At 34.4% G+C, this 13,673-nt stretch overlaps 2 protein-coding genes across 2 annotated transcripts in view; one reads left to right on the top strand and one right to left on the bottom strand.

Annotated features, from left to right (window-relative positions):
- Nucleotides 1-7,867: 7,867 nt before the first annotated feature.
- Nucleotides 7,868-9,807, bottom strand: TRIADDRAFT_56783 (uncharacterized protein; the record flags this gene model as incomplete). The annotated part of the gene is made up of 8 exons (XM_002112561.1): nucleotides 7,868-7,890; nucleotides 8,292-8,355; nucleotides 8,501-8,625; nucleotides 8,780-8,821; nucleotides 8,931-8,964; nucleotides 9,126-9,274; nucleotides 9,437-9,505; nucleotides 9,600-9,807. 8 exons carry the CDS (start codon nucleotides 9,805-9,807, stop codon nucleotides 7,868-7,870), a joined length of 714 nt encoding a protein of 237 aa, XP_002112597.1.
- Nucleotides 9,808-13,289: 3,482 nt separating this feature from the next.
- TRIADDRAFT_56782 (uncharacterized protein) overlaps nucleotides 13,290-13,673 on the top strand; it is a gene marked incomplete at both ends in the record, with an annotated part of 3,096 nt that continues 2,712 nt past the window's right edge. The window contains one exon of the mRNA XM_002113007.1: nucleotides 13,290-13,308. Within this exon, the coding sequence (XP_002113043.1) occupies nucleotides 13,290-13,308 (19 nt within the window). The remainder of the gene's footprint in view (nucleotides 13,309-13,673) is intronic.

Here is a 13,673-nt window from a genome sequence, read left to right as displayed (position 1 = left end):
ATTTCTTATTATTCAATCACTCGCAATAATTGATGAGACATAATTGATGACACAACGTGAAGCCAGCCTGTTCCCACGGTCACAATCAATGGGAGTTTTCTACAATCTAATTAATGGAAGACAAGTGGAATTACAAGTGGAATTGCTGTACTAGACGAGAATTGTTCCCGTATATGACATACCAGGCATTTTTCTAGTCATTAACATACAGGGAAATAAATTGATAAAAGAAGAATTTCCTTGACGTGCTGGAAATTGTTATGCTGTCATGAAGCAATCAAATGAAGACAGGGCATGTCCGTTGAATGATTCTTTTAAAATGCTACCAGGATTGAAAGATAGCGTATGATCTCTCCTCAACGACGACCATTAATGACAACTTGGCCGATATTGATTATATTATTTCCGATTGGAATACACTCATCTATCATGTTGTACTAACGACTAACTATGTCGAGTAGTGTATCAGTCGACGAGGTAGGCAATGATATAAGAAAACACCGACACGTAGACTAGAAGAGAAAAAATAGACTTACCCATAACGCAGCCATACTAGTGTGATGTTAAGATCCAACCAATCTTAGATAGAAGACGCAATGATAATATAATTGTTGATTTAGATTGAAATAAATAATGGTAGTTCTAATTCTTGCTGATCATGATTGAAAATGACTTGATTGAAGGTAAAATTACTAGTGCTAGTGCAGATTGAGCCAATAAAATTATTCCCACGTCACGATGAACGATATTGATTCTTCTCTAGCTCCTTCCCAGTAATAGGCAGTTTTAATAAGAATTGGCATATACAGACACACAAAAAAAAAGGAGGAGAGAAGGAAAAATTAAAATTAAGATAAAATGGAATAATAGTGGCAATATCAACAATAATAACAATAATGAAATGTCAAAGATTGTCATGTAATTTTATCTACTTTTTAAGTTGATTGCACAGGATGGAATAGCAACTCAAGTCAATTGGTTTTCTTTACAAGACTTTGAATAAATGTAGAAAGAATACTTTTTCGACTATTCTTCAATAAAGTCATGAATCTAATCAACTGTCCAATGATGATAATTGCTACCGCCTCCTCCTCCTCCTCCTCGTTGCTTTCCAACTCATCCCAGTGGAAGTGTGATCAAGATAGACAACGTAGTCAGTCAGTCCGATCCACAAACACTGCTCAAGTGTATATAGATATCCTAAACGGCGATAGCTACTCTTTCCTACTCTTCTCCATGCCAGTTTTCAGTGGCAAAGAGTGAAGTAAACATCTTACCTTTTGTTATTCGCTGCCACCTATACTCGATAATATTAATAATATATGTTTTTCTTTTGTTCAATTGTTAACCCAGTTAGATAGTATTGTCTAGTTGTCAATGGAGTACCATCGGCTCTTTTACTATCTTCGACAAATGGCCATGTTTTACTCATCGTCTAGATCGATCAAGAGGTTTGCTACAGCATATTTCAATGGAGCTGCTATTTATGTAATGGCTTAATGGCCATGCTATTCGATTGGATTGAGGATGCAAAATTGACGATACCTTCACCACATTTCCAAGTTATGATTAGTGCTGATTGGAGGCTAGCTTAACGTGCCATGGTATTGTCGATCTGAGCTAGAATGCACTGGTGTACTAAGCATTAGACTGAATTGAATATTGAGAAAGTTTTCTTTCTTGTCAATTAGTGTAAATAGAAACCTCCCTTTCCTCCCACACATAGACGAATTGATCAAGCGCATGCCTTCGATCGGTCTTGCCTTTCCAACCGTTTAATATGGCATCATTCAACAGTGAAGTTGATTCTTTCCCTTCCTATATCTTTATACTGCCAAGCTTATACTACAGCTATTGGATAGGAAATAACAGGAAGTTTGGATGAAAGTTAATAATGCATGGCCTCCAACTGAGACTACTCACTGAGTGCTTCAATTTACTGCATGCAATTCATTCATCTTCTGCATGCTCTACAGTACATACGGGTAGTGATCCCATATCCGAGCACGATGCAGTCGTTATTTTACTCTAATGAAGAATCGATTCTTCTAAGTGATATCCTCGTAGACTCTACGGTAAATTAAATCGAGATATTCTAATTGCATCATCTACTGTTGAAGATGGCAAATATGAAATAACTTAGCATTTTTATTTTACTGAATGAATATGTGAAGGAAGAGCATTTTCCTATGTAATCAGGTATTCGGACACTGAATTGAAATAGAGTGGAAATAGGTACCTTGATGATAATGTAGAATCATAGACTACTAAATGCTGCTAGTAGTCCATGGTAGTATCATCTCAAATCGATCATACTTGTATTTTAAATTAGAAGATTGTTGACGTAAAACTGTCTCTAGTTGCGAAAATTCATTCGCACGCCTAGAATCAAGTCAAATGGACAAAAAATCCAAAATCTTGTCATCGTATTATTTGAGATACTGTATCCCTATAGCCATCAATTCCTCCATTTCGTCCATTAATCATGACTATCCACACTTTGTCAATTCGCTGATTTGGAATGGCCCATAAAAATCGTTAATCAACTACTGCTCCTCACTGCATCCTCCTCATACAATACTCTGCTACAGCATGTGCCTCCTAAAATTGACACGGACAGGAAATTCTATTTGGACAGTCGGACATTTCGGCGTTATTGCAAAGACTTTTATCCGTAAAGGGGTTGCCCGATTCTGTAATTCGCTTATTTTTTTAAATTAAGTAATATTATATCGAAATTTGTAGTATTTTACTCAGTTCTGCTTCAAAATAGTTATATAAAGTCATGAATGTTCTTAAATTAGAGCAAGTAATTAAAGAAAAAGAGATGGAAAAAATGCATCGCTTAGTAAATAATTAATTTTTCGATATTTTGCCTTCATTTACTTTTAAAAAGTCTGTCTGCCTAAAGATTTGCTTGCAGCATCTTGATCGCCTACAACGATAACATGACACTTATGGGCCCCAAAATATCATAGGAATAGGTGATTATCATCATGATGAACAGCCTACTATTCCATGTTTGCGATCAATTCCTGTCAAAAATATCAAATTAACTTTCTTCCTGTTCTAAGACATTTTACTCAAGTATTTTTAGAAAGGGCTGGGGCAGATAAATAGTGTAGACTACGCCCCTTGAATCCAGGTAGAGTATAGTATGCAGTACCGGGCCAATATTATATACGATATACTATAGCATGTAGTATGGCGGAGAAGATCGATTAATTGTCTTGATTCATTTCATTTTCCTTGGATTTATTCAATTGAATCAATTGATTGGTAGATTTGCATGCTGGATGAGATTGTATAGCAATCTATCATCAATAGTTACTTCAACACTAACAGAAAGAGACTGTTAAAACGCTAAAAGCATAGCAATCCTCTATCGTTTTGGGTCAAAGTGGGTGACATTTTCTCTACAGGGAATCTGGACTGTCTACAGGGGTGTGTTCCAAAGTAGACACCGAGCTAGTTGCACACTATACAGTTCCAGCTTTCCGATACATTCAAATAGTCGGCAAGAACCAGCCAGCTGACTTTGTTTTGGTTGAGCAAGAATCGTTGGCAATCTCTTCTTCTTTCATTCGTCTACTACTTGGAGAATCTAATCACCATCGTCGACTGCTAGTGTATCCATTTTAGCTAGAAGTTATGGTTGAAAGATAATGAAGTTATGAAAGGCCTCGGTATCGACCTAACTACGAAATATTATAATCTATTGCAGTTATTATAGCCTACGTGGATAGCGCCATCTTTGTTGAGGAGAAGGTAAGCTGCAGTTCAAAAGAGTGACAGAGTTATCTTTCCAGTGTTGATAAAACAGAAATAGTCTAGGTAGAAAAGTTTTAAGGTAGCTTGCAGCATCATCTTGATGCTCAATCATCCATCTGTCTCTCATAATGAAGAGAAATGGAAGCACTCCAATAAGAAATGTAGGAATCAAGTCAATATCACAGACTAGATTTATTACTTCAATTTACTTTTAATAAACTTTCGCGTATTCTATTTTAAAGGTAAAATTTATCTTACAAGTGATTTAACTTAAGCTAGAAGATTTTGCATGCTCTTGGTCGGGGATTCAATATTACAATCAAGAATATATGTTAGTTTGCAATACTTGCTTGATATGCATGATGCTAGGATACAAGTCTTCTCCTGTACGTCAACAATTTGTACGAGGAATGTGGGAAAGTTAGCAATTTGTGTACGGAGACTTGATCCGTAATATAGACATGGCGTAGTAGTATTGTAGTATAGATAGCAGTCATAGTTCGTGAAATTTACAGTGTCAATAACCAACGTTTTACTGTTAACCTCACATAACTCTCCTTGGACAGTGAAAGAAAGTTGGTTATGCTAAGTGAAAACATGAAACATTATTGTTCATCGTTATCATGCTACAATAACGTGAACATCAGTAGAAAATTGTATTTCCAATTTCTAGCGATGGAGAGAGAATGTGCTATGCTAGAGTAATAAAATATTCTATTTAAAGTGATCGATATGATATCCAATACACCTTAAACTACAAATTTGCGATCAATACTGTGATTAATGCCTTCTGTGAAATACTACACGTTGGAATGATATTGATAGCGGCGATGTTGCGATAACATGGATCTCAATGCTAATTTGTTAGTTTATTCCTAATGATTAATGTATCGTATAGTCCTTATGAGTTAGACACAACATTATACATCTTCCAATCTTATGATCTATATGGGATAGAGGACGAGGCAAGCATAAGACTGTAGTTCATACTTTTCATGAAATACTGCAAGATGGAGAGATGTTCATACAGACAGTTTTGCAATAATATGGATATCATTACTGATTTGTTAATATATTTACAATGATAAAGAGAGAGAGAGTATACTTTAATATACGTCATTTATGCCATGTTCAAGTGAAAATGGTAGCATTATTTCCAAACTCACCACACACTACAAACGATAGAGGAGGTAAGTGCAATATAGTCAATCCTTCCACAAAATACTGAACATTAGAGAGAATATTCGCAGTTATGATGTTGCGATGACATGGATCTCCATACCATATCGTGAATATATTTCTAATGATTAATCTCTGGCATTGTCCTTGTGAGTTAGACATAACATTACTCGTCCCATAACCTTGTAACCAATATAGGATAGAGGACAAGGCAAGTTCAATACTGTAATGCATACATTGTACAAAATAGACTAGACATAGGAGAGATATTCATCATTACTGTTTTACAAGAAGTATGGATATCAATGCTTAATTGTTAATATATTTGGTAACGATGAAGAGAGAACATAGTATACTGTAAGGAAGTAATATTCAAGTTAAAATGGTTACATCATACTGACAACACTCGACAGCATTATCTCAATTTACAAACTTGAGATCAATATTTTAAAAGAGTACGACGCTGCTACATTAGCTCTTTCCTTCTTTAAAAAGCTCGATGGATTACATTCATACTACAAATTATGTCAATACTAACATGGATGGGTAAGATGTTGCATCATGAAATCTTAATATTGAAAATGCACGCTCCTAGGACATATGTACTATGCAATAGACTCTCAGTAGTTTATGGCTCGGGTAATTAAGGTAACACCATCGATAATGTTAACTCTTGCTCAAATTGTAATACAACTCTATCTGGACCTTGTATGGACATATTCTATTATTGGAGTGCTGCATGTATTCCAAGAATGTTCTGTGATCTATGTAATACTATAGATTGTGTCAAAAGGGAGACACACACTTAGAGCACCAACTGACTGTAAAGGATTCGAGACTTATCTTAAACCAATACAACCACAATTAGCATATAGAGGTTCCTAACCATCCACTAACAATAACGTACACGCATTTATACATATTTATACAATGTTGTATAAATGGAGAAAGAGTAGGAGTAGTTACTCTCGCTGCAGACATCATTAAATACGGTATTCTTTCCAGTCCTGCAACGTTCGAGTTTGATGCTTTACTATTGTATCGTTATGAGAGTCTGCCTAGTAATTATCCTGACGTCAGAAAATGGCAAATTTACCTAGTCTTCTTTTCATAGGAAGCGATAAACTAGACCTTAAATAGGTTAACTTTAGACAAATGCTATGTCTAACTTGTAAGTCCTCATGTTGATCTTGTAACCTTATAATAAACAAGTAATATACTATAGCATTTATATTTATTTTTGTTCTCATAAAATCTAGGGAAGGTGCAACTAAGAAGCTATTTATTGGACTGTAATTACTGGTACAATACGTCTAACGATGAGTGAATCCGTTACTATATGCAAACCATGTTTTCGCGCTTGGTATCAATGCCTCAATCATTCTGAAAACGCTATTAAGTGCTGTACATGCTATTTTTGCCTGGTAGGCCTATTCTATCATTTCAGTAATGATAAAGAATACCCTAATATGAATATAGAAGATCCATGCTCCTGCAAAAACTATGAGCAGAAACCTTATGAATGCCTTAAAAGATATACAATTTTGATTGCTTTAAGTTTAGTATGTTTTCCCACACTCATTTTATATCATCCATTGAGATACTTGATAAATTGTTGTCGGTACTGCTATTTTCAAACTAATTCCCTATATATGCTTGGAAGAAATAGTAGCTCAACTTATAACAATACAGCTACTATAACAACTGTATAAAAAATCTAAACTATACAACATTTAATACTATTAAATTATATTTCAATTTCTGTAGCATATTCACAAAGTGCATTAACATTTTAGGAATGAGTGTTGCTTTCAGATTGGATCGGTAATGTTATTACCGTTTCTTCTATCAAGAATTAAGTACTACCTATCTATTAAAATGTTCACATGTCATACTTGGTTACAAGGGCTGTACGATATTTCATAGAAATGTTTTCATTATATTTGGTAAGATGTGCAAAAAGAAAATATACAGCACCATCGACCCTGTACTGCAATATTATCAGGTAATAAAAATTTTTAATTTGGTGCTTGGCTGTGATGCATGTAAATACCTCGTATTAGAGCTACATGTTTTTAAAAATATGAAACGTTCCATTCGTTTACTATCGATGTTGTTTCATGCAGGACAATATACCCTATAGATTCTAAATATTATATCCATGAAGAATCTGTATTCCATCTCGAAAATGATGAATCTATTTTTCGTGCTAGGATTCCACTCTGCAATAACTGCTATCGTTACGAGGTCGGCTCATTAAAATTTTAAAAATGCCCCCCAAAAAGGAGCAAAATTGTCGTCTGACTAGAACTACGGAACATGCACTTTCAATGTTTTTGCCACAATATCTTGCGTTAAATTCTTAAATGCCTTTATACGGAAGTATTTATGAAATTACATAAAGCTAGGCACTGTCAAATTCATGGATATAGACCGTTTATAACACTTTTAAAGTACTACAACAGGTGTATAATCAGCAACTGCGCTATACATTTATTGCGCTCAAGTAGCACTTACATTTACTGCTTAACATATATTACAATATTTTTATTACAATAAACAATATGCGCTAGCGTTAAACTTTTCTTAGCTTTGCCAATTAATTTCAGTGCTTAACTATTATAGATCTACGGTAGTTTTGAAGATTATGATCAAAACAGCAAGTGATTTTGCAAATATATATGCTAAATTGAGTATCAGATGACAGCACATTGTATGTTAAGAATAAAAGAAAGTCATAACAATAAAATGATGACATGATATCGCACTATTAATTAATTATAACCCATAGGTATGAGTTTTATCGAAATTCAGAATATTGATTGGAATGATAGTAATACACTATTATATTGCAGCGATCTATAATGTTGTAAAGCAACTTTATACCATATAAATATCGCTACGATGTGACATCAATTTACGTTATATCACCAAACCACACTAAAAATTCAATAATTTATGTTCACAATATAATAATTTTGCAATTGAATCTGGAATAAACCTTAACAAATTGCTCCGCTTCTGTACGTCAATTCGCAACGCAGTATGTCTTATTGGTTAAACTGCTAAAATGATGACATTATCATACTTAAATAGGAGATGCTTTACAGTCACAACGTAGATTACTTGACGTTCGTATTACGGGGCCAGCTGACGATTTCTGACAAGATTCTTAATCCGATAGTAAACAATGACAGCTCTCATAAATATAAACCAACCTATTTAAAAGAGTACTAATTTTAGCAACCGGCAGAAACCTAAAGTCGATATCATCACTGGGGCTAAATAATAATCAGGAATCAGGAACATTTTTTACAGTAATTTTAACTAATCTTGCTTACCGAAAGCAACTACGAGCCACCAGAGCCAATTATCTCCATTAGTACTGCCGTCAAATTTGACATGCTTGATTAATAAGAAAAGAGTATTTGTGCAACATAAGCTTAACTGATGCTTTCAGTATAGAAAATACATTGTGATCAACTTTCTGGCCTATAGCCTATCTTGAAACAGTTTCCAATTTTATTAACTTGAACAATAATTTGTATACCTGTAATATTATAGCCCATTTAATAAGTGATAAACCAAATCCGGCAAATGCTCCGTAACGTCCGGCTACAGTGCTACTAGCACAGTAGCAAATTATAAAGCCAATCCAACTAAATATGAATGATACTAGATAATTGATAGATATACCGTGTTATTTCAACTTACATAGTGTATAATATTTAGTCATTAGCAGATAAAGTATAATAACTTCAATAAATAATTGTTACTTATGTATTCTTTATGACTAGATTAGACTACAGTAAAACAAAGTCAAGCTTACCAAACATTGAACCCATAAAAGCAAATCCTGTTCCAAGTTCATCTACGATAAAAGATAAAACAAGTTACAATGACATGTCGCTTGCAGTTTGTAGTCCATTTCCTGTGGTAAACTTAAAGTAGATGACATATAATTAAACTCTAGTACTCACCATCAGTAAGTTCCTCTTCACGCCGACGCCTTGGCTATTACATAACGAAAAGATTAATGATAGACGGTTAACAAATGAGACTCTTCAATTAGTTCCAATTAAGTAAGTCACATAGTATAGGGTTTGGATCATAGCCGTACTTCAACATTAGTAACTACTGCACAAAGCCTATTTCGCCTACTTGTGCATTCTTACCCGAACGGAACCTTGCTTATGTCTTTCAGCTTCATCGTATGTCGGTATCCTTGGAATATGCATACTTCTTGGGTCAATTTGATAATGCTGATGTTGAGCAACGGATTGACTAGATTGCGGAAGTGCAGTAGATTGATTTTTACCCCAGTCTACAAGAAGATATAATGCACAGAAATTAAAGATCATCAAGCCAGTCCTGATATATACATTTTTACTGCTACACGAATTAATAGGGCATACAGACATTAAATCTCGATCACTATATCATTCGTCAAGTGCTAGTTGGCTTTGAATTGACGGCCAAAGCTTACCCTGATTGTATCGACTGTCATATTCTGGAGGTAATTCTGAAGCTATTGGGTAAATATACATTTTTAATGCTACATAAATTAATAGCGCATACAGATATTAAATCTCGATCATCATATCATTCGTCAAGTGCTAGTTGACTTTGAATTGACGGCCAAAGCTTACCCTGATTGTATCCACTGTCATATTCAGGAGGTAATTCCGAAGCTATTGGGTAATCTTCGAGATTTGCAACAGGCGGCGGAGAATCGTATTGTGGGCAAAGTGCTTCATGATTCAAATCCGTAGAGCTGGATATTGCAGGTGCATTTTCACTGTGTTCGCATTCTTGTTGCATTTCCACCTGATTTCCATCCGAATGGGTAGCCTCCATGATAGGCTGAGTTTCATCATTTTCATCAGTATGTGATCTTTCTTCATTGGCAACCTAAATGGACCAAGGAAGTAGAAAAAATCAACAAAGCTCCAATTTTGAAGTCTTGTAAGGAAATCAAGCGTGAATATTTGACAGTAGCGTTAATGCACAGGTATTTTTGGCAGTGATGTAGAACCCTGTTAATAGCCGCGTCCAATTAACACCAATAATACAGTCATTATAATACGGATCCGATATTCAATAATAAGTTTATTCAGAAACTATTATAATTTTACTAGATACATTTATACGCATATGCTATTAGGTGTACTTCATCCAGATATCGTCCATCAGTAATTCTAATATTAGATGATTTAGTGAGGACTTTCCTTACTACATTAGATGGGTGTTTTAAAACAATACAATACTGTACAGTATGTGCATTGGGTCCAATATTAAATAATAAGTTTATTCAGAAACTATTATGATTTTTACTAACAGTAAATACATTTATACGCCTATGCCATTAGATGTACTTCATCCAGATATCGTCCATCAGCAATTCTAATATTAGATGATTTAGAGAGGACTTTCCTTACTACATTAGATGGGTGTTTTAAAAAAATACAATACTGTACAGTATGTACATTGGATCCGATATTAAATGATAAGTTTATTTAGAAACTATTGCAATTTTACTAAATACACTTATACGCATATGCCATTAGATGTACTTCATCCAGATATCGTCCATCAGCAATTCTAACATTAGATGATTTAGTGAGGACTTTCCTTGCTACATTAGATGGGTATTTTAAATATATAATACAGCATAGTAGGTACATTGGCTCCACGACTGATCTCTATGTATTCTACTCTATGGGTCAAGTATGGAACGCCTGATCTTTGTGTGTGGCACCCCATAGTGTATATACAGTAAAGTAGGAGTAGAGGAACCAATCGCGTCAGCACTATATGCGCATATAAAATGAAGTTCCGTGACGGCCCTCGATAGCTATACTGTGTCAGCTACGGCACTGTGCTGTATCGAACAGTCGATATAGCACAGTATCGACTCTTGTGTACTTTTTTTTTCTCTATTTCCCATTTTAAATCTTTATGTTGTTTTAGGTTAATAAAAGTGTTCACTCGAATCTTGTACATGCTTGCAAAGTATTTATCCTTATTAATGGAATCTTTTTTAAAAGTTAATAATCATATCTAGACGCATAGCAATCGATCCAGATTTACATTTTCTGTAATTTGCGTTACTGACAAAAGTCATAATTTGGATACTCGTGTATACAGGTATATGAATTATAGACTTTTATTTTGATTCTTTCAAAAGAGAATCAAAATAAGCAATCAATACCCTTTTAAATAGCGATTCTTAAGTACTAACTAGGTAAACTCTATTTTATCATCACTGTAAGAAAATTGAAGAATAATCTTGGCTATTTTGTCTAATATCAAGAAGATCCAATTGAACATTAATTATTCCAAGTATTTCTTCACTGTGCCGTCCACTTGATCAAGTGCGTCCCAATATTTTTCTAATCTAAGGCGTTCTTTCTATACTTAAAGTTGTATATAACATACATAGAATAGTGTAGCCTCGAATGGTGTTGATCCGTAATAATTTCATCACAATTTTAATCTCCATTCACGATAAATCTCATTTTTTTTTTGCCAGTGAAACAGCAATGAGAAAATATTGTACGTTGATCAAAGACGCTAATGGACATTCAAAATTTGAAAAACAAGCGCAATGGAGTTCCCTTCTGTAAGTATATAGACACTGAATGACAATATCCCACCACGAATAACTCCTAATATATTTGTTATACATACCAAAGGTTGCCTTTCGTCGTCCTGCATTGGTTAGGATTTGCAGATTGTGTAAAACTTCACCGACTAGGGCGAGAAGAACTAAATCAATTTCACAGGTTAGGTGATCGCAACTGCCCAAATACTGCACATACAACACTACAAATACAGTACTATACTGTACATCTAGTACAGGACTATACAGTTCAGTAGGGGTTCAAAATCCAGTTCAAAACATGGCGTTCGGTACAGTGTACAGTACCACGGAGTACAGTACTGTACTGTAGTTTAATATTGTAGTCCATGACGGTACAGTACAGTACATCAAAAGAGGTGCTACAGAAGGACAACCAGATGGACTTTCTTCAACTCTTTCCACCACAAAGATCGATCGGGCCTGCAAAACCAAACAGGGGACTTTACCATATTGGCCAGCAAAAAGAAGTAAATGAACAGTAAAGGGAATATCAACACTATTCGCATCTGCAGTTGTACGTTGAATACTGTGAACTTTACAGGCCCATGATATTCATTTCCCTACACTGTTAACTCTCCATGACGATGGTATTCGTATTCCTAAGTGTTCAATTCAAAGAGATTTTTTCTCAATGAAGGTCATCACAGACAGTGCATAAACTCCAGTTTAAAAACTCATTTTCCCTAGTTTTTCTCGATCATTTTAAGGGAAAGACAAGCAACTTTACGGCAAGAATAAGCTATTGGAAATTTTCTTCTGCTATCTGATGTGAAATAATTCAACTTAACTGTAAATTTGAATCAGTTTTACTGCGTAAATTTTTGACTCAGATTGTACAAATGATAGAAATAAAGGTGTATACTTTGATCACTGTCTGTGCTATGGTACTATTAATTAGACATCTATTAGTTCAAATTTAAGACGATAAAATCTAGCGTTGGTCACAGCGAATCCTATAGTGGAGCATACAAAGGGTTAAGAAGAAAGGATGTTGAGTCATTCCTGTAATTAGATTAATGGACTAATTAGAATTTATTAGAGGAAATGAATGAAATCTATTCATCATAGTTATGCAAACTGTATAAAAAATTGGAGCTAAACAAAAAGCCATTAGCGCAGTAAAAGAGTATACTGTACTCCTTGACCATAAACTTGTCTGTCGGTTAAAAGGTACAGTACTTAATATTAAGTTACGAAGTAGTTTTTATTGGATCAACGAAAGTACAGTATACCCATTTTATATAATCTCCTTAGTCGTGACATCTACAGAAATAGATAATACAGTGGAAATGTACTTAAAAGAAAGTACTTTGATAACTAGTTGGATTTTTTCTCATACCTTTATAATGGAATTTTAATTGGCAAATTTATCATGCCTTTCACTTCTACACACAGTGATGGGATTATCGTTCATTGTCATACGCAATTTGGTAATGGCTTAGCATTACAGTTAATAAGCTAACTTCCAACTCTGAAAATAGCAAAAACAAAAATACCCAGTTTAATACGTACATAGTTGACCTAATAAAAGCCACCAACACAAAAACGAGGATATGCGTCCAACTTAATAATTCACAACATGGATTTACTCTGTAATACTGCGACAACAATTTGATATCACTATAATTGTAATGATAAGTATTTTTTCATAAAAATTACTTTATCTTACCAGCGATTAATTTAAAACCATTAAATAATGACTATGCCCCGACAAGGTACTTCCTCTAATATTACAAAAACCTGCTGCCGATATTTGTGCAGACTCGGTTATCAGGTTGAACGGGGGGGGGCATCTAAGATAGTAGTATCATACTAGAATGGCTAACTTCGAATATCCATTAAGATAGCCATCACGATTCTTATCCTTACTGATATGTTCGTATAGTTAATTAAAGCTAAATTAATGCATATCGAACTTAGCTAATATAATAAATACGAAACTCATACAGCTAACAAGCTGGAAATTCATATTACATTACAACTTTATTAATACGGCATTTGCACAATATTTCTACCAAATGTACCTAACTTAATATTCTATTAAACTGCCATGATATACTATAAAGCCTCTGAAACAAGA

The sequence above is a fragment of the Trichoplax adhaerens genome, genomic scaffold (assembly GCF_000150275.1).
Source record: "Trichoplax adhaerens TRIADscaffold_5 genomic scaffold, whole genome shotgun sequence".
Taxonomy (NCBI): Eukaryota; Metazoa; Placozoa; class Uniplacotomia; order Trichoplacea; family Trichoplacidae; genus Trichoplax; species Trichoplax adhaerens.
This window is presented reverse-complemented; position numbering and strand designations above follow the sequence as displayed.